Source organism: Meles meles, chromosome 5, assembly GCF_922984935.1.
Source record: "Meles meles chromosome 5, mMelMel3.1 paternal haplotype, whole genome shotgun sequence".
Lineage (NCBI taxonomy): Eukaryota > Metazoa > Chordata > Mammalia > Carnivora > Mustelidae > Meles > Meles meles.
Genome location: NC_060070.1, coordinates 94,422,708 through 94,443,513, shown reverse-complemented (window position 1 = coordinate 94,443,513; position 20,806 = coordinate 94,422,708). Strand labels below are relative to the sequence as shown.

The 20,806-nt window shown below is 40.6% G+C and overlaps 1 protein-coding gene across 4 annotated transcripts; it reads right to left on the bottom strand.

The window, feature by feature from the left end:
- Nucleotides 1-2,338: 2,338 nt before the first annotated feature.
- ENPP4 (ectonucleotide pyrophosphatase/phosphodiesterase 4) lies at nt 2,339-17,624 on the bottom strand. 4 transcript variants are annotated; one of them, XM_046005779.1, is made up of 4 exons: nt 17,378-17,624; nt 8,937-9,795; nt 8,126-8,296; nt 2,339-5,768 (listed from the first exon to the last, which is right to left on the bottom strand). In XM_046005779.1, exons 2-4 carry the CDS (start codon nt 9,760-9,762, stop codon nt 5,404-5,406), a joined length of 1,362 nt encoding a protein of 453 aa, XP_045861735.1. In that variant the 5' UTR covers nt 9,763-9,795; nt 17,378-17,624; the 3' UTR covers nt 2,339-5,403. The 4 variants fall into 4 exon arrangements, with proteins under 4 accessions (XP_045861735.1, XP_045861736.1, XP_045861738.1 ...); XM_046005780.1 differs by having other exon boundaries at nt 17,413-17,624; XM_046005782.1 differs by lacking the exon at nt 17,378-17,624 and adding an exon at nt 17,297-17,357.
- Between the last annotated feature and the right edge of the window lie 3,182 nt (nt 17,625-20,806).

The following is a 20,806-nucleotide window of genomic DNA, read 5'->3' as shown; positions in this document are numbered from 1 at the left end:
CAGAGAGAGAGGAGGAAGCAGGCCCGCTGCTGAGCAGAGAGCCCGATGCGGGGCTCGATCCCAGGACCCTGGGATCATGACCTGAGCCGAAGGCAGAGGCTTTATTTTTTTTATTATTTTTTATTTTTTTATTCGTTTATTTGTTTATTTACAGCATAACAGTGTTCATTGTTTTGGCATCACACCCAGTGCTCCATGCAGTACGTGCCCTCCCTATTTAACCCACTGAGCTACCCAGGCGCCCCAACTTTTATCAGTTTTAATATCGATGGTGTAGTCACCTCAAAAACCCACATTTTTAAATAAAAAAATTTAAAATAAAAAACCCACTTTTTTTCTAAAGCATGTTTTATGAAGCAAATGTAACATTGATAATTAAACCTAATGAAGAGGTACTAAAAAAGATTATTGACCTTTAAGTCTGGACTTTTTGTACAGTAGTTTATAATTTGCTCAATCTCTAATTCAGAAATGTCTTAGTTTCCTTTCTCTTCTGAAATCAATTTTATTCATTTTCCCCCATAGGAAATTATCCACTTCATCTGTGTTTTCACTTACTTGTCTCAAACAGTATAAGGTAGGCTATTAAGATTTTTAAATGTTCTGCTTCTCCTTTTTTACATCTGTATTTTCTCTCCTTCCACACTTCTATCCCTTTTTTTATATTATGTTGGCTTCCAGAATTTACAGATGCCTTCGGGGGCTCCCTTTTATCCGTTTCCTCTTTCTGAATCGTGGCCTTTTGAAACCTCACTTTCTTGGTAATTTCTCAATGCCTTAGCACAGGTCTTTTATACTGAATCCAGATTTTCTAGTGCTCAGCAAGAGGGTTGGTTTGAATTCCTTTGCCACCATTTTACTGGAAACACAACTTTCACTGTTTGAAAAAAAATCTTCGCAACATTTTGTGTATCTCCTTAGTGCGAAATTCAAACAAGTTTGAAGTCAGTAGTAATGGTTCTGGGTCTGACCAATAGAAACCATTTTATAAAATGTTTGTATAGTGGGGTTGTCTGAATTTGCTTTGGGGTTAATTTCTATTGATCCTTTCCACCACCCCGGCTTATGAAAGTGAAGTAAGCAATGAGCATGCTGATTGCGTGCCTGACAATTCAGATCTTCACCACAGGAGGGCAGTCTGAGCCGGACACAACTGTAAACCATCCTTCCAGCGTGGGTAGCCGAGGAACTCACTAGATTGTTTGCTGATGGTGGAAATCAGGTTTCTGCAGTGAAGGAGGTAGAAGATAAATGGAAAAACAGGTCTGCCTGGCAGTTTCTCTTTAATTTTGGGTAGGGCTCTGCCTTTGCTAGATCATGTGGCCAGGAGACATGAGTCACAGGACCCAGTGGTTTCAACACCAACCACCAGCTGCACACACACATCCATTAGGTTACAGAACTATATACATATAGTATATACATATACATACATATTATGAACAGCATGTTTTCAGGGGATTTTGGCCTTAATATCTATTTTTCTTGAAAAATGTTAACTAAACCATTCAAGTAAAGAAGAAAATGTTGATGAAAAATGAAGATCCAAAGGGTTTGTGCCAAAAAGCAAACCAGTCCTGTGAAGCCTAACTCAACAGGACCCAACACACTTCTTTGGATTCTCACATGTTCTCTGAAGCAGTGTGTGTGTTGTGTTGGGGGAAGGGAGGACTGCAATGACACCTAAGTACAGGCCCCAAAGAAGCAGGAGGTTGGGGAAACTTGAGAAGCACATGGCCTGGAAAAGGGCTCTGTATCCAAGGATTTCAGCAGCAAGAGTCAAACCATGAGTAGACATAATTTGTTGTTATAATGTTTTACCACTTCTGAGATGTTGCAGAGCTCACTTCGGAGTAAAGAAAGTACCTTGTCTTTTTGTTTTCTCCCACAGTTTCTAGCAATGTTCCCTGAGTATGAGAAATGCATTTATCACACTGCTCTATTTTCTTGAATCTGTACTCAATTAGTATGGCTATTTACAAAACACAGTTTAAATGCTATAATCCTCCCTTACCTCTAGTTTTGTAACCTGCTTTTTCAAACTTCTTCCCTTCTACTCTACACCAATAAATTATAGTTATGGAAGCTCTGCAAAATTTAGCTTGGCTTTCTTTGCAATGATATTCTCATGCTAAATTGCATATTTATCCACTGCCTTAAAATTTTGTTAATGTTTTATACTTGCTACTGATTTTTAAAAAATTTGTAATGAATGCCTACATAGATTTTTGCAGTATTACTGGGTCATGTCAACATTTGTCACAGTAAATGTATTTTGCAGGGTGACAAAAAAATCAATAATATTGCATTCTATATTTAATAATTACAGTAAAAGTGGTACATTTTATTCACATAAAGTGTTTTAATCATAAGCAAAATCATTAACTATGAATTCAGACAATATAGTCAAAATATATTTTACTTCAGCTTAAGGCACTACATACAGATTTCTTTAAAAGCACACTCATGTCATTTTATTTACACACTATTTTAAGTGACAACACATACTTTCTATCTTTATCCCTCATTTATAACTTTATGTATTCACAACAAAGTAAAACTCTCCAAATACAAGGAATTAAATGCCATCATCCTTAAAGCTTACCAGATACGGACAGAAGAGGGAGACACCCAAGAACAATGCAAAGGCATCTGTAATCTTTTAATCCGTCAAGATTTTATCTTTAAATTCTTATATGAAGCTTAATGAAACAATATCACAAAACCTATAGTACACAGCATTGAAATAATTTATATTAGAAGTCTTTATTGTTGTTTACCAAAAGAACTTGCCCATTAATAACAGAACTGTCCTTTATAAGTAAATGTACTTACTCTGAATTCACCTACTGAATTAACAAAAACCACTCAGTAAGTTTTCCTATTACCTTTGACTGTTGTTGTCATAAACAGGTAAATGTTTCCTGGAGCCAAATACTTTCCATCACCCAGAAAACATGTCAGGATAATTATTTAACAAAATATACACCAAAACCTTAAAGTAAAGGCTGGCTTCACTAAAGGATTTTCTCAGTGTACTAGGGGAGTCACTGGCTTTAACAGTGATAATTTTTTAAAGATACAAATGAAATAACATAAAGTTCAAAATAATAACATATAAACATCTCTTTGGATTAAATAAATACTGTTTTGTCCCATCAGCATATATACAAAAAAATTTTACAATTTTAATTAAAGTTAGTATTTTGAGAATGGCATGAAAGACAAGACAAAAAGGTAAATATCTTGTTCAAAGGATTAAGACATGGACAGGACATCCCTTCCTTTTCCAACCCATATGAATGGATTTCCATCCCAAATCCACTCACAGGCTCAATGCTCATTATGGATTTCTGAAACTTACAACCACCACTCAAACTAAGGCAAGCACTGAAATGGCACCACAAGGACCGAGCTCTACTGGACGAGGATAAAGTGTTCTGCTACTAGTTCAGATACTTCAAAAAAGTGTCCACTGTATTAACTGGGACTGTCCTTTGTTTTTGTTTCATTTTTCATGGAAATTGAAACAAACAAATTTTTCTATTATTTTGTTCAGAAAAACTATTGACTTCTAGGATAAATCTTATGTGAGAAAAAGGCAAAATAAAATTTGTCAAAAAGCAAAATTAACCCTATTGGTTTTATTTATTTACTGTGCTATTCTTAATACAGTCAACTTACGACCAAATAGCATGAACTATTTATGCAGGCTGTAGAAATGCTTCTCAAGAACTCCAGAAACAATAGGTACCAAATCCTCAGGTCACAAAATGAGTGGTGACCAAATGGGATGAATTGTATGTCCAATGCCTGCCACCACTGTTTTTTACCATCACAGATGATCACCACTTAGCTGGGTGGCATATTGAGCATAGATAATATTTCTATCTGTAAAACAGTTACCTAGCTTATTTTATACTGTCAAAACTGTAAGTATCACACTATCAATTGTTTGCCTCAAGTCCTGATGGGTGGTTCTTGAACTCCATTTTTCCTTTAACAGAGATAATCTTGTCTGCCACAACTCAGTTTCTGAGTATTACTTCTGATTATTAGAAAGTATCACCCAGCAAAGGTAGGATGGCAGTTCTTTACAACAAATCCCTAGCTCTGGACATACATGTTAAAAAAAAATCAGCAGAGTAATTACTTCTGTGAACCAAACACTGGAGAGACAGAGGCACAGCACTCAGGCTACACAATGTCAACAGTGCTTAGCGTTTGTTTATTCTGCCACTTCACATAGGAACAGTGGGAAAGATCCAAGATACCAAATTCCATTTTAAATTTACTTTATTGCCTAAAAAGTAAGGCATAAACGCCCCAAAGACAGATATCAAAATCTCTCTTCCTCATTCTGACCCAAGTGAAGCCAGATTTGTATTCAGGTCATACATTTTTTTACAGCGCTTGAATACCTCTGGCTACAATAAACAACATGAGAAAGTAAAACATGGTGGCAAAAACTAAGGAACTTTCTTAAGTTATGACTTTAGCTTGTGAGTCATAAGAAAGTAAACAAATATGAAGTGCAAATATACCCTTTGCTGAGAGCCACGTTCCGTGGGAATGTGGAAGTCAGCCCACAGACCAGCTGCTCTGACCACTTCGGTCAGTCACAGGAAGTCTGCACATTCAAACATGCAAACACTTATACACACACGAATAACTTACACAACAGCATTAAGCACAGACAGAGAAAGTAATTCGTTCCATTTTCTTAATTTCTTATTAGCAACAGTCTTCAAAAGATATCTCTCCTGGCTTCAACAGCTTAGGAATCTTAACAAAGACAATGGTGAAGACTCAAGCTTTGTATCGCATGGTCTTTGTTGTTTTTCTTATAATAGCTTTTCTTAAAATAATTTCTTCATATGCTAGATCAGTTCTGCCTGCTTAACCAATTTTATTAACCTTCCAATGTCATAGGTTTACCTGGGATACAAACTCTATTAAAGTTATTAAATATAAAAATATAGAAAACTTTTTCTTCCTGATACACAAAATCCACTAATTGCATAAAGATTTGTTATTTCAGTTACAAATATAAAAATTTATTAGAAAAGCATGCCTACTAAATTTTGATAATTTTTATTTAAAAATGTGTTAAATCTTCATTGCAAAAAAAAAAGGCAGAGGCATTATTTTTCTTACAAAAAGCTTCTAGTTGGAGAAATAGTTGGTGTTAACTACTGATTCACTAGCAATTTTTGCTATGGTCAGGGTTTTATGTATTAGCTGATGCCGCAAAACAAAGCACAAGGAAAAACAAAATAATTCTAGCATGCTTGGTCTAAGTTCTTTGTCTCTCAAGGTGTATTTTTCATCGTTAGAATACCATTCTTGAGTGTGTCCTCAGTATCGTGACTGATTAAAGACACTGTAAAACTCCAGCACATGCTACTCAATTAAAGGATCGTCGTCGTCCTCTTGCAGCTGAAGTCGGGAAAACGGACGGGGTACAGACAGTCTATTCTGCATGATTATAATCAGGCATGTTAGCGTGGTTAGGACCAAGAGCGCACCGATCACAATTCCAATGGCTTCCGGGAGATTAATGCACCACTGGTCAACTAACAAACACTTAGTATGACCAAAGGTTCCGTTATTGGGATGTGGTTTTAATCCCAGGATGTGGCACATCATTGGATAAATATCCACACTGTTAATTGTGCTGTGTTTGTAGCCTTTGTGAAACGCTGGACCGTGGGCAGCTAGAAACGGATGCATACTCGACAAAGAATTGTCATAACCATGGTCACCTACTGAAAAAAAGAACAAAATTAGGTTAGCTCCTAAAAGAAAGACTGATCTTTCTATTATAAAACAACTTGCTTCTAGTGTAAATATACTCATTCTTGCCAGTGTAATTCCCATCCATTAAAATTGATTTGCTGGACCTGACAGGGGCCAGAAAGAAAATTTTCTGTTTTTTTCCAGCTCAGCCATGTGTCGCCTATTTCACACATACACCCTTTTCCTAAGCATTCTTGACCCGAGGCTTTAAAACTATTTCTCCACTGATGCACCTGTCTCTCAGCACCAGCCCCACTCATCTCACCCGTCAATTTCCAGCACTGTGTGTGTGCGGAGAGCACTAGTGTCTAGAAGAGAGTGGCTGGGCTGAGGGTCCCAAATAACTGGGGAGAGCAGAAGTGAGTAAAACCAGTGAGAGGGGAAGAAGTGCATCCGCAGCCTTACCTACATCAACTGCTCCTGTGACAGGAAACAGGATTACATAATATACTCCTGGTTTACAGACAGTGAACGAATGCCTCGACCTCTGGAGGGCCCAGTGAGAATGTTACAGAAGGGGTTCCTGCAGTCAACGTGAAGTCTAACCAGTTCACCAACCTCTAACGCCAAATCAAACTCACAGAAAAACATGACAGTCCCGGACAGAACTCCAATACCAAATCCTCAGTTTTTAGCTTTATTTTGGCAAATACTCCCCCTTTTTTTTTTTAATATTTTATTTATTTATTTGACAGAGAGAGAGGTCACAAGCAGGCAGAGAGGCAGGCAGAGAGAGAGGGAGAAACAGGATCCCCACTGAGCAGAGAGCCCGATGCGGGGCTCGATCCCAGGACCCTGAGATCATGACCTGAGCCGAAGGCAGAGGCTTAACCCACTGAGCCACCCAGGCGCCCCGGCAAATACTCCCTTTTACTATATGCCTGTTGCACTGATAAGCTCCAGCTTTCATATGAAGTACAAGTGACTGGGTGGTGAGTCTATCAGTTTGTGTTACAGCATCCCTTAATTTCATGTCTGAAGTATTTCATAACAGAAATAATCAATGTGGGGCACCTGGGTGGCTCAGTGGGTTAAAGCCTCTGCCTTCGGCTCAGGTCATGATCCCAGGGTCCTGGGATAGAGCCCCGCATCGGGCTCTCTGCTCAGCGGGGAGCCTGCTTCCCTTCCTCTCTCTCTGCCTGCCTCTCTGCCTATGTGTGATCTCTGTCTGTCAAATAAATAAAAATCTTAAAAAAAAAAAAAAAAAAAGAATGAATGTGATCAACATGATAACAGAATATAACACTTATATATAGACTTTAGGATTTCAATAATGTAAAAACATACATGTATATGGGATAGAAAAAAAGTATGGAAGGGGGAAACTCTGCACTTCTGTATTGATAGATTTTTCTCTCTTTTCTAAATTTTCTGTCTTTTCTCAGTTTTCAACAGTCAGTAAATAAGCATAAATAACATATAAATTCCATTAACCTTTAGTCTTATCCTTGTCTGAAGCTTCTGATTTGCTATAGATCAGGGACCTGCACACTACAGCCCCTGACCAAATTCAGCCTCTGTTTGTTTTTGTAAACAAAGTTCATTTCAACACCCTGTATCCGTTAGTTTACATAATGTCCACCGCCACTTTTCCACTGCAAAGGCAGAATTGAGTGAGTGAGAAACCAGCGGGCCTATAAAGCCTAACATTTTCACTATCTGGCCTTTTACAGAAAAAGTACTCTGACTCCTGTTACAGACTACAAAACCAGTTTTTTTTTTTAAAGTACTCAAACTGAATTTAACATATGGATCAATAAAGTTCGGTGCAGGGAAGACCTGTAAGTCTCCCCTCTGTATCTCCTCAAGCTTCAGGAGAGGTTTTGATACACCTCTTTTGTTTACTGGGTAGATTTTGGTCTGTTTACCTTTTGGTTTTTGCCCAGTGTTCCAAACAGCTATAGCACTCGGGTAAATGATTTCATCACTGGGGCAAGACTTCGGGTTACTAGGACAATGCTTTTTAACATACACACAAAATTTAAAAAAGCATTTGAACTATCAACTCTCTCCCCTTTGACTTTGTTTACTTCTTTCTCATTCTCTACAAATCAAGAGAACCAACCTTGAAAAGTTACTGACAATACCTGCGGTGTGGGTAAGACAGTAAACTACACCTTTGTGCTTAATGTCACCTACCTTCCTCACCCAAGGGTAAAACTGTGGTTATAAATTGCTTTTGAATGAAAACCTGAGAATTATCCAATCAACAAGTGAACTGATTACACAGTGTTAGTATCTCTAAATCAAAGTACGCTGTTAACAGAACAATGTCACAATGTGTGATTTATCCCCAGAATACAATAGAAATAGCCTAAATACTTACATTTTGGTAATGATTTATTTAACACAATTGTCCAGCCTTCATCAGCAACCAAAATAATAGGCTGAATTCGATCATTATGTTGGTAATGAAATCTGGCAGGAATGTCTTCTTTGAGATAAACATTCATGTGAGGGTTACAGACTTTCAGTTTGTTATAAACCTCTGTTGTATCTGGAAGAAAAAGGAAGCAGTAAAGGAAGAAAGTCATGATAGCCTGATAAGGAAAAAAAATACTTCTAACTAGAATAACTGGAAATAAATCCTGAACAATGTCATCTATTAAATTACTTTTAATTCTTAAAAAAACAGAGCAATAATTGTGTGATATTGTTGGACACACACACACACACACACACACACACACACCCCTAGCTTTCCAAGCATTCATGTATCTCTTTTTCATTTTGTGATTCTCTCTGGTGGACTTTTATACAAAAGGGAACATTTTCATGTATAGCTTCCTATGTAAATATGAATTATGAATTGCTGCTAATTATTAATTCTAAGATCAACAGATAAACAATACATCTCACACAAAACTCCAAGATTTTTTTAAGGATAAAAATTTCCTTTTTCAATTAGTGTGAATACTTAAGAAATATATCAAAAGCAAGGAAGTAATCTCTTCGAAAATGAGCCTAAGGCTAACTGCTTAAAGACTTGTTAATTAAGGGGGCAAACATATAATCCCACTCCAAATTGGAATATAGGGTACTGCACTATAAAAAGCCAGAGCTGTATTCTTTTGCAAAACCATCTCTCTTAATTCAATTGCTCCCTTCGAATATCCCTCAGCTACAAGGTTACTTACTTATTTTGGGAAGGACAGCAGCAACTGGAGTCAGATCTATGAGAGTGTAGCTTGAGTGATCAATGCAGAGATCCAGGTTTATCAGTTTGTCCTTAGAGCACTGGGTCATCCCATGATCACTGGTAATGATCACATTGAGATTTTCCCACAATCCTAGCACCTTGAGTTTGTGGACTAGCTCACCAATAAGGTCATCTACTTCCTTCAACACTCTGTACATGTTTTCTTTATCTTCAGGTCCGTATTTGTGGCCACTTGCATCTGGTTCTTCCCAGTAGAGTGTTGCAAAGGTAACTGGTGGGTTCGAATTCATCAGCCACATGGTAATATTATTTAGTCTCTCCTCAAATGACACTGAAGAGCTATAATTCATAAAATAGGAAGGTGTGGTATTGTGAATGGGTACATCAGTACCAGGCCACATAGCTGCGGCGCTTGATCTATTTTCCTGAAGCTGATTGGTCACCCAAATAGGTACCGCCTCATTCCACCAAAAAGGATCCTTGTCATCAAAGTCAGAAAAATGTTTCTTTGTGATTACATCATACATGGAATTAGCCACGATGCCATGACTTTCTTCATACAAGCCCGTCACAATGCTGTAGTGGTTTGGAAATGTTTTTGTGATAAAAACATTTTTAACATGCTCTACCAGGACTCCTTCTTTGATAAAATTCTGGAGATGAGGAAATTCATAGTTCTGTAGATAGTCAGCTCTGAAACCATCAAAGGACACCAGCAGCAGCTTGGATGGCAGGCTACGGGAAGAGTTACCTCTACAACCAGTTATAAGTCCAGAAAATAAAAGTATTACTAATAACTTCATAATGAATGTGTTGAAGGAGAGCAATCAGGGTTCCTAAAACAAAAACACAGTTCATAAGTGGTAGTGCTGTTGTTCAGAAGTTTAGCCATCAGGAGAAGAGAAGCAAAACTTTATCAATTTTTTGTATACCAGTTTTATATCATCTTAAAATTAGGTAACATCATTTACTGAAAGATAACTGAATAAAGCCAAAATTGGAAAAAAACAAAAACTGCCTCTACCTGTCCAATTTCCTATTTATACATGTCCTGCCCCATTCTTAATGCAGGGGGTATGAACCACTCTTATACTCCACAGAAATACTCCTGTTTGGTTGCCTTGCTTTTCTGTAGTAGCAAAAATTATTCTAAAGACTTAATAAGAACAGGGGCACCTCACTGGCTGTCAGTGCAGCAAGCAACTCTTGATCTCAGGGTGCAAGTTTGTGCCCATGTTGGGTGTAGAGATTACTTAAAAATAAAATCTTTTAAAAAACCTTAATAACAGATGAAGGGAAAAAAAGGATCCTTTTGCACAAAACAGAAATAATACCAGCCTTCAAAGGCTCCAGGGAATGCAATTATTTTTCTAATTTAATGACTGGTAACCTATGTACTTTTTACACCACAGAAATAGGTGGTGGAAATTCTACCAGGCTGACTTACCACCAACTCCTGTTGAAGATACTGGAATGGAAAAGGGGGGTAAGAAATAAATATTACCTGAGAAAAAGATCCCACCTCAATCTATACATTCCCGGTATTTACAGGAGGTTGACAAACAAAGCCTACAGGGGCTTGGCTGCCACAGTGACTTCTGAAAAAAATCCAACAGCTGTCGAGAACTTCACCATATTCCTTAAACTTCCTCTTTACTATCAAGGACATAACCATTCTACCTAATACCCCAGGCTCAGAGCTCGCTCTGATTTTTTTTTTTCTTTTTGGACAATCCATTGATTATAAAAAACAAAAAACCCCCAAAAAACAAAAACAAACAAAAAAACCCAGCTTTCCCAAAATAAATCTGTCTTCAGTCTCTATCATCTTTGGTCCTTCAGAAAACGGGACAGGTGATTTAAGTAGGATGATCCGCTTCAACTGGACAGGATATCTCTTCCACTGTAATAGAAGAGAAGTTAACCTACCTAAAGCTAGGTAAGCTGACAGGTCTGAGGGTTGGAGATGAAGGAGCTGCATTCTCTACGCTGCAAAAGGTAGGGGCAATCTGAGAGGGAGTAGGATGGCAAAAGGTTCTCGGGTTTGAGAAACAGAGAATGTCTGAAATGGCCAACATGGAGAAGGGGAGAGAGTACAGGGTAACAGTAGGATGGGGGATCAAAGTTGACAGCACGTGTCATGAATTCTTAGTGACACCGTTGACTGCTTTTCTCTAGCAATTCAGAGGCCCTGGCACAGGTGTGAACAAAATAGGCAGCTGATCGTGCCTGCACTTGAGACTCTGTGAGAAACTGAAGTACAGCGAAGGAAGCCGACGATCCTGACTAGGGAGTGACTAAAATCTGAACTGCATCTAAGCTCAAACTTCTACAGATCATGAAGTAGAGAGGTTTCTGGACTAGAGCTTCTGAAGGAAGCTGCAAGGATGTGAGGCTGTAGTGGGAATGAGGTGAGTGAGTTATTCCGGAGGAAGAGCCAAGGTAGGGCCATGGGAGGTGTGAACCTCAAGGTCCAGGCAGAAGTGGCCATGAGCTAACTGACATGATGATTAAGTGCATGAGCCACTCATCATGTGTTCTTTCTCCCAACTAAACCACAGTTACTTGAAGGCAGAGACTTTCTTTCCTTCAAACATGCCAGCTAGACGATCTGTGTGTGCGCAGTCATTCACACATCAATTGACTGAGCTGCGGCCGTCTTAGAACCAGGAACTTGAAATTGGGAAGACCAAAGGCACAGAAACTTGTCTGTGAGGGTCTTTAGGTCTGAGGGGCCGGCCACTTTAACCCGACTTGAGCTGCCTTCTGAGTGTGGTGCGTGCGTCACCTGCTGCCGATGCCATCCGTGAAACCCCAAATAGGATGGAATGACAAACCGAATCAGCTCTCGGAAGAGAAGAGTAACCCGGCTGTTCGGTACCGAGACACACCGTCCAGACACAGTCTCCAGAACCGAGACAGAGAGGGCACTTCTCACTCTGTGTTCGGTGCCCCGACCTCATGTTCAGGCACAACTCACCTCCTGCCTCAGTGGGTCCGTGGGAGTTCAGCCACACTCAGGCTCCAGCAACCCGAGAGCTTGTGCGGAGGCCACGCCGGTCTCCGGGAGAGCTTGGAGGGAGCAGAACCCTGCTTTCTCTCTGGGTGCAGCTACCTTCCCAGACAGTACTGGTCTCCAGTACGAGCCCACTGAAACAGCATGTGGGCGGTTCCGCAGCTTACAAAAAGGGTCTTAGGTACTGCCCTGGTCCCTCAGTAACCGCGCACCTCCCCACCAATTCCACGGCATAAACTATCCCGCCCGCAAGGCGAGTCTGAGGTAGGTCAAACTGAACGCGTTCTCTGCAGCTCCAGACTTCTCCTTTCCTTCGTCCCCCAGCCTTTAAGACGGCTTCCCGTTCTCTCACCCCAGAGCTGCCCTGAGGAAGCCCCTCACCACCAGCCTCATCGCTTCTATTTGCAAATCATCTCCTGCAGCACAGCAGAAAAATCACCGAGGGGAGCCTGTTATAAGTGTGGCGGCCCAGTCTTCACACCTAGGAAATTCTGACTCCAGAGCAGAGTAGAAGCAGACAGAGTAAAAGCCAGGAACCTGCATTTTGAACAGCTCCCCATTCTTTCCATCTCTACCGTGGCCAGACTTCTAAAAGCTCTTAATTCCTCTTGTCTCTTAACTGACCTTCCCACCTTCCCCACCCTCCCCTTTCTTACCCAATATCTGCTCCCAACTTACTCTTCCCCCCTGTAGCTCTGTTCATAACGCTCCTCTAAAAAAAAAAAGTTCCGATTGGCCTGGCAGTCAAGCCCCGCAGTATCCAGGCCCAGCCCATACGCACATTACTGTGAAACAGTTACAGAAAATCATTGCCAACCGTGCTTTCCTTTTACCATATTTCACCATCACCATCTGCCTCAAATGTATCACAAAGACATGTAAAAGGCAAGAGGCCTTTATCTGGGTGACCTATAGGTGACCTCTACGGGCTCTTCAGTAATAGTTTGTGCTTCCAAACACCCTGAAGTTACCTCCTGTGCATGAAGTCTGGCTCAAACATTCTCTTAGGTTATTTTTTTAGTATCATAGCTAATATAACTAAGATTATACTACAAAAATGTATGTATATGCCATGTATCAGGGGACGAGGGCTTTACACTTTTCAAATCTGTCATACTCACAATAGGGGCATAAATAATCAGAGTACTAGATCAGGCTGTCATCCCAAAAGAACAAAGACAAGGGTGAATGAACTCTGTTCTAGAACACCAAAACTTCTTTGTAACACTGTGCTTAAGAGCCATACACCAAAAAGTCTTGTTTCTAACACTAAGTCCTTTGAGGAATTACTACAAATGGAATATCATATATGTCCAAACCTTTTTCAACAGAGTTATCTCTAAGAACAGCAGAGTGCCAAGCCAGTTCAACAAATGGTGCCTGGACAGCCGGATATCCACATGCCAGAGAATGAATTTGGACCCCTCATCTCACACAATACACCAAAATTAATTACAAATGGCTCATGGACCAAAATTTAGAGCTAAAACTATAAAACTCTTGGAAGAAAATATGGGAGTAAATCTTCATGACCTTGAGTTAGGCAAAGCCTTCTTAGGTACAGCACCAAAAATAAATAAATAAACAAATAAATAAAACTGCACTTCATTGAGACTAAAAACTTTTGTGCTTTAAAGGATACCATGAAGAAAGAGAAAAGACAACCCAAAGAACGGAAGAAAATATTTGAAAATCGTCTGATGAGTGATTTGTAATTAGTATGAAAATGTAACAACGTAAAAAGTCAAACAATTCAATTAAAAAAATGAGCAAATGATCTGAAAAGACATTTCTCCAAAGATATAAAGGTGCCAAATGAGGCCACGAAAAGATGTTCAACACCATCAGGAAAATGTAAATGAAAACCACAATGAAATAACACGTCAGACCCACTAGGATGGAGAGAATCAAAAAGAGTTAGCGAGGATATAAAGAAACTGAAACATTTATACCAGTGCTGGTGAGAATGTAAAATGGGAGAGCCACCTGGAAAACATTCTGGCAGTTCTTTAAAAGTTTAAACAGAGTCACCATAATACCTAGAAATTCAACTACTAGGTATATGTCCAAAATAAATTAAAACAGATGCTCACATTAAATAAAACTTGTACACAAATGTTCACAGCCGCATTTTATAAGGGCCAAGAAGTGGAAACAACTCAAACGCCCATCAGGTGATGAAAAATGGACAAATAAAATGTGATCTACCCAGAGCATGGAGTATTACTTGACAATAAAAAGGAATAAAGTGTTAACAGACACTATAGGTGGATAAACCTTGATGCATTACACTAAGTGAAAGAAGGCAATCAATCACTAAAGATCTCTTATTCTGTAACTCTTTAGATGAGATGCCTAAGACAGACAAATTTTTTAGAGATTGAAGTACATTGGTAGTGTTTGGCACAAAGGGTTGGGGGGAAATGGGGAGTAAATTCCAATGGTATGAGGTCTGTTTCTGGGGCGATGAAAATGTTCTCATATTGACTGTGGTGATGGTTCTATGACTCCCTAATGTTCACTTAGGTGAGTGAACTGGATAGCGTGTGAATTATATCTCAATAAAGTTATTATATTAAAAACAAAAAGAGGGAATGAAATTGTAATCTTAAAAGCATCTGAAATGCCCTGCCATAAAAAAGGAAACATCTCTGAAGTCTCAATTTATGCCCCAAATTATGTAACATTTGTGTTCCATAATAGACTTAGGTGTTGTGCTTTTTTTTTTTTTTTAAAGATTTTATTTATTTATTTGGCAGAGAGAAAGAGAGAGAGAGATAGATCACAAGTAGGCAGAGAAGCAGGCGGAGAGAGAGAAGGGGGAAGCAGGCTCCCTGCTGAGCAGAGAGCCTGATGCAGGGCTTGATCCCAGGACCCTGAGATCATGACCTGAGCCGAAGGCAGAGGCTTAACCCACTGAGCCACCCAGGTGCCCCTAGACTTAGGTGTTTTAACATGAAAATGTTTTATAACACCTTCCAAATGCAAGTACAATAACAAAATAAAAACCTGTGTCTGATCCTCTCTCAAAATACGTATAAATCAAAACCTTTCTTCCCTAAATCTTGAATGAAAATTATGTTCAAATATATGAGCTATTTATTCTGTGGTTCAGGAGTGCATTAGCACACTGTTAGGATCCTGGTCTCTAGGATTCAAGGCACAGAACCGAAAGATTATAGGCTCTGAAATCAGAATGATCCCAGAACTTAAGCTCACATTTAGTCAATGGGCAATTAATTGTGAGCAGATCTAACTTCTCCCAGAGTTAGCTTTGGTGTTTGTGACATGATACACACACACACACACACACACACACACACACATCTATATATAGCATTACAGAACACACCGTCAAATTTAGTTTCTTTTTATCAATGCTAGTTACAAAGCTGTTATGTTAGGGAAAAGTCTGCACTATAACAGGCAGAATATTATTATTGTGCAACCCTAAAACAATTGGAAAAAATTTAGGCCAACCCCTTCTTTTTACATATGATAGGGCTGACGTCCAGTGATAGGCCAAGCTCAGAAAGCAATTGAGGCCAAGCTCAGAAAGCAATTGAGAAAGCTTTACTATGCACTTACTAATTCATGCCCCCACAAGTTTACAAGTCTAGTAAGAGCAAGTTAACAAGACTAGTAACAACTCCAAATGATTACCCAAACTTTCCCTGCCAGAACATGTTCATTAGCAGCACATGTATCTACGTCTGCATTCTGTTTCATCCTAACGGGGGTGTTAATTGATAAACAAAATACCAGCGAAAAGTTCTCAAGTAGTTTTCAAGGAATCAAAATCACTAACTGTTATATTACGCAACTTGGAGAAAAATTCTATAATTTTTCAAACCAAAAAAAATAGTGGAGGGAAGAAAAAAAAAGCAGACTATCCTATTCTCAGTCCTAAAAATATTGGGATTCTAATTAATTCTCCCATTTTCAAGGGCACACAAAATTTTCTAGTATCTTAAAAACAGCTACACCATCTTACTTTCTACATAGTAAAATAACTCCAATTATCCCAACAGCAACCAGAAGCAGTAGGTAGTAAACTCCAATTCAGCTGACAAACATGCTCTACCTCCTCTGGGATGACTGTTTTACCTGCACAGAATGCATGTCAGGCAGTTCTCACTGGCATTCTTAGCCCCAGTGAAGTTGAGAGAGTCCAGCAATTACAGGAAATGGTGAAAGATATTTGCCACCATTAGCTTGCCATCTACTTTGTAATAATACAAAAGCCCTCATCTAAAGACTTCACAAATATTTATAATGAAACTTTTACACAGCTTTAAAATAAAATAGCATTGCCTGTGGACATGGGAAATTTTGGTGGTTTCCTGTAGATCATTATTTTCTTTAGCCAAGGGGGGAAAAAACTACTCTTTAGAAGACTTTCTCAGTCCTAAAAATGTTGGGATTCTAAATAATTCTCCCATTTTCAAGTGCACACAAAATTTTCTAGTATCTTGGCTACACCATCTTACTTTCTACATAGTAAAAATAACCCCTCATGTACTTCTTGCATTTTCATCAAAAATTTCTCCCAAGTTATATTTTGTAGCTAATCTAAAATACATAAAATATTTCCTCTTTGCTTTCAAATGACCTTAATTTCCTTAAAATAGCCTGGGAACAACCTCTGGGGGAAAAAAAGGAAGAAAAGAAAACCATGACATTAAAAGGAGCAGCTGACTGCCTAGGACACTGAGTAAGTGCTCAGGCTTAGGTCCAGCAGATCACCTGGTGGTCAGGCAAAACCACTCTGGAGTCAGACCCAGTATAAACCTGAATCGGCCTGTCACCAGCTATACAATGTGGAAAGTCTCCTCACTCCTCGGAGCTTGAATTTCCTCATCTGTATAATGGGACGCTATGATCTCACACGGTTGCTGTACCGAGAAAAGGAAGCATTGTTTGTCGAGGGCTTAACACGGTGTCCAGCCAATAAAAAGCACTTAAATGTTATCTTTGCCGTTTGGTTTTCTAGGAAATTAGTTCTTAAATTTGATTACGTAATTGCCATGAGCTCTGATCTAATACTCAGACGCAAACGCCCACCCCGCCGCCCGCCTCCCCTAGCTGTCACCCCTGCCCACCTTCGCCCCTCCGCCGCTGTCAGCCCACTGCCCTCCCCACCCTTCACCGCACGGTCTCCACCGTCCGGTCCCAAACCACCTGCCAACTGTTCTTTCCGCCCCCCACACCGCCCTCCTCCACGCCCAGCCGAGCCTTCTCCCGGCGCCTGCGGGTCCCTGCGCGGACAACCCGCCAACGCCCCGGGGGTCGGGGGAAGGGTGGGGGGTGTTTCTCACCACCTCCAGGGCCAAAGCCCCAGGCGACCGAGGAGGGGGTGGCATCTCCCTCCGGAAGGCCGGCAGCGCAAGGCTCGCACTCACCCGCTGCAGCCGGCGCGCGGAACTCTCGCACTCACCCGCTGCAGCCGGCGCGCGGAACTCAGCACTGGCGGAACCCGGCGCTCGTGGGCTCTGGGGGCGAGGCCGACCCGATCTCTGCGCGAGGCAGAGATCTTCCTGAGGCGCCTGCGCAATAGCGGGCCCCCCCCGCCGCGGGTAACAGCCCCGACCTACACCAGAACCACTTTGTTGCAGGCGCTCTGGAGTGTGCGCAGCCTCCCGACGCGGCACTGCGGAACCTGCTGCCCGCCCGCTGGGAACCCGGCGGGCGGCGGAGGCTGAGACGCGTCCTAGGATTGGCTAGCGGAGCCGCGTCAAATGTAATCCCCTTTGCGATTGGTTAGAGTCGGGTACCACCTGGAGACAGCGGCTTTGGTGGGGTCGCATTGGACCTCGAGGAGGTCGGTGCCTATCTTCCACCCCGCCCCTTTCCTGTCATCCTAGGGCTGGACGCCCTTCAGAAGACCTGAAACCCAGCGAGTCCGGGAAAGACACCTAACTGTTGCCAAGCCCAGTTCGCTCCTAGTTAATAGGCACCTGGCGACTTTGGTGTTCTCAGGAAAAGCGACTTTGGCTGCACCGGGCCCAGCACAAATCTAGAGCAGCTTCAGCCGGTTCCGGGGACTTGAGATAAATGCGGTGTGATTCTACCCAAAGTACCTGTTTTACTGGAAAACTGAGCCAAAGTTCCGTAGTAGACAGTTTACAAGTAAAGTCACAAGAAACACAGAAAAAAAAATCATTGTAGTAGGGAACCAGCTGAGAAATGGGCATGTCTTTGGACAGATGCATATGGGATTGTGCTCCCGCCTAATTGGCAACTTAATGGAGCAGAAGATTGTATCTTTAAACTTACTAGTAGAAAGAGAAATTACCAGATGAAATCGATTTATTTGTTAACGCTTGGGTTACCCAGGCATACTTGGTGAAGAGTGGGTGATATCTTTTTTTCTCTTTGTATTTGCAGTGCCAAATACAGGACCTGGAGTGGAAAAGGAACTTACTAAATGTTTATTGAATTTAACAGAATTTTTAAGATGCTCTTGGTTCTGGCCTCCCCTCACTTTAAAATGCAAAATTCAGGGGATATTTTCTTTCATAATCAATAGTGTAGCTCCAGTAGTTGCTTGAAAGAATGCAATTAGACAAATTAAGAATATTAGTCCTATGTTAATATTTTCAGGTGTTGAGGATTTACTGGATATAAACCCAGTACCTGGATTAGTAACCTTCAATAGTGGACCTTAGAAATCAACTTCTATGGGGCACCTGGCTGGCTCAGCCAGTGGACTGTGTGACTCTGGATCTTGCAGTTGTGAGTTTGAGACCGACATTGGGTATAGAGAGTACTTAAAAATTAAATCTTAAAAAAAAGAAAGAAAAATCAAGGTCTAAGGTCTGATGAACCTTGCGTGTGAGCTTTAAAGTATAGGCATGGATGGTGATGATAGGGTTAGAAGTCAACAGCCAAGAAAGAATTCTTGAGACGTCTTTGGTGCAAAAAGGACAAGGACCCACGGGCAGAAAGAACTGCAGTGTGTTCCTGAGCCTATTATATGCTTTCAGGTTGGGAGGGGCTTAGGTTTCCGGGATCTTGAGGAGGCTAGCTATTGTTGGGGAAAGGTTTTTATTACTGTCTAGTAAAACCTTAGTCATGAGAAGCTTCAGATGCCATATTCTTAGGGGATGATAAAGGCAGTTTCCAAGAGAATATTTATATGTTGAAGTAGACTTACAGGATGGTGGGGGCAGGGGGATGTTCTGGGCTAGGACTGCCTTTTGCCCTTCTCAAAGTATTAACATTGAAGCAGTTGAGTCCCTAGAGGAATGTCACTCTGCCCATTTCAAGGATTTGTCAATGGGCTGTATGTAGTAAGGAAATGTAATAATTTTTCTTTTGCCTTTGTTTCCCATATCAGCTAGGACTCCAGAGTCTGCAAGCAGCTGCAGAGACAATTTGGGCCAACTATATACTGTTGATTATTAGTTTGTACCTTCACAAGTTAATTCCACTTGTAACTCTCAAGGCTGGCCTGTGCATTGGTGAATTGGGCATCCTAGATCTGTGGGTTGTCAGAGCTGGAAGGAGTGGCAGAAGCCATGTAATTCCGTCCCTAGACTCTGCCAGACCTTAGTTTTAATACTCACTCTACCACTCAGTAACTCAGCTATCTGGGACCAGTGTCTCTTACCTAGTTGAGCCTGCAGTTCCTCATATGCAAAAACAGCCCTCCTATAGGACCAGCCTCTTGGTGTTATATTGTCAAATAAATGAGAGAAAGCAAGTGAAGTACTCAGTGCAATGTCTGAAACATGATTAAGTTATTAAGTTATTATTATTATCACTATGACAAGAATAACATTCCCCAACCTGAACAATGATCAGCAGAAGTCAGAGTCCAGAGAGAATTTACGTAATGTCCAATTTAGTGGAACTTAAATTTTCTGGCTTTGTGGGGCACATGATTATACATAGCCTGTTTGTTCATTCATGAGGTGCATGATTGCTTAAAGAGTAGACAAAACAGACTTCCACAAAGGTCCGATGTGTAGTGGAGAGAGCAGCTGGATGGGCATAGGAGAGAAGGGCTCCCTTCCTCTAGGCCACTACCCATGTCGCTGGGTCAGATCAGGGAGTCCTAGGCAGTCACGTTTCCTTCTTATAGATAATATGGCTGAGAACAGGGGGACAAAATGACTCATGAGGCTCTTTTGTCATCAAGCTTCTGTTATCCTTCAAATATTTACCATTTCAACCACAACTGAAAACTTGTTTCAGATGAGCATAAATAATAAGGTTATTTATAATCCCGTGAAATAGGAAGACTGGAGGTAGGATAGGATTTGGGACTGGTTGAATTAGCAGCTCAACAATGTTGCCATGTACTGGGTTCTTTCTAAATCTGCAAGGGACTATTAACAGACTTGGTTCCTCTAGTGGTAAACATAATAGTAGCGGCAGGAACCGTATGATTCATCTTTCACTTCCACTGAGCAACAGAAGTGACTTCTAGGTTTCTTTTCTCTGTCTCAGAAGACTTCAGCAACCCTCACGTACGTTGAAATTGGGTCAGATGCCCAAATCTAAGCCAGTGAAGAATGTGGAATTACCAGAGGATCAATTGGGTCCAGACCTTGAGCTGAGGTCTTTCCTAAACTGTGCTTCTTTTCTCAATAGGAAGGAGGGGGACTCAGTAGTTAACTCTACCAGGAAGCATGCTATAGATTCATTGGAGGACCTTAGTGATAATAAAACAGAACACAGCAGTATCATAAATTCTTCCTTTCCATAGTGATTTTTAGACATATATATTATTCATTTAGCTGGCAAAATGATAACATTCATTTATAATGTTCTTTCAGCTCAGCTTTTGAAAAAGAAATTTTATATAAATCTTAGAAATAGGAGAA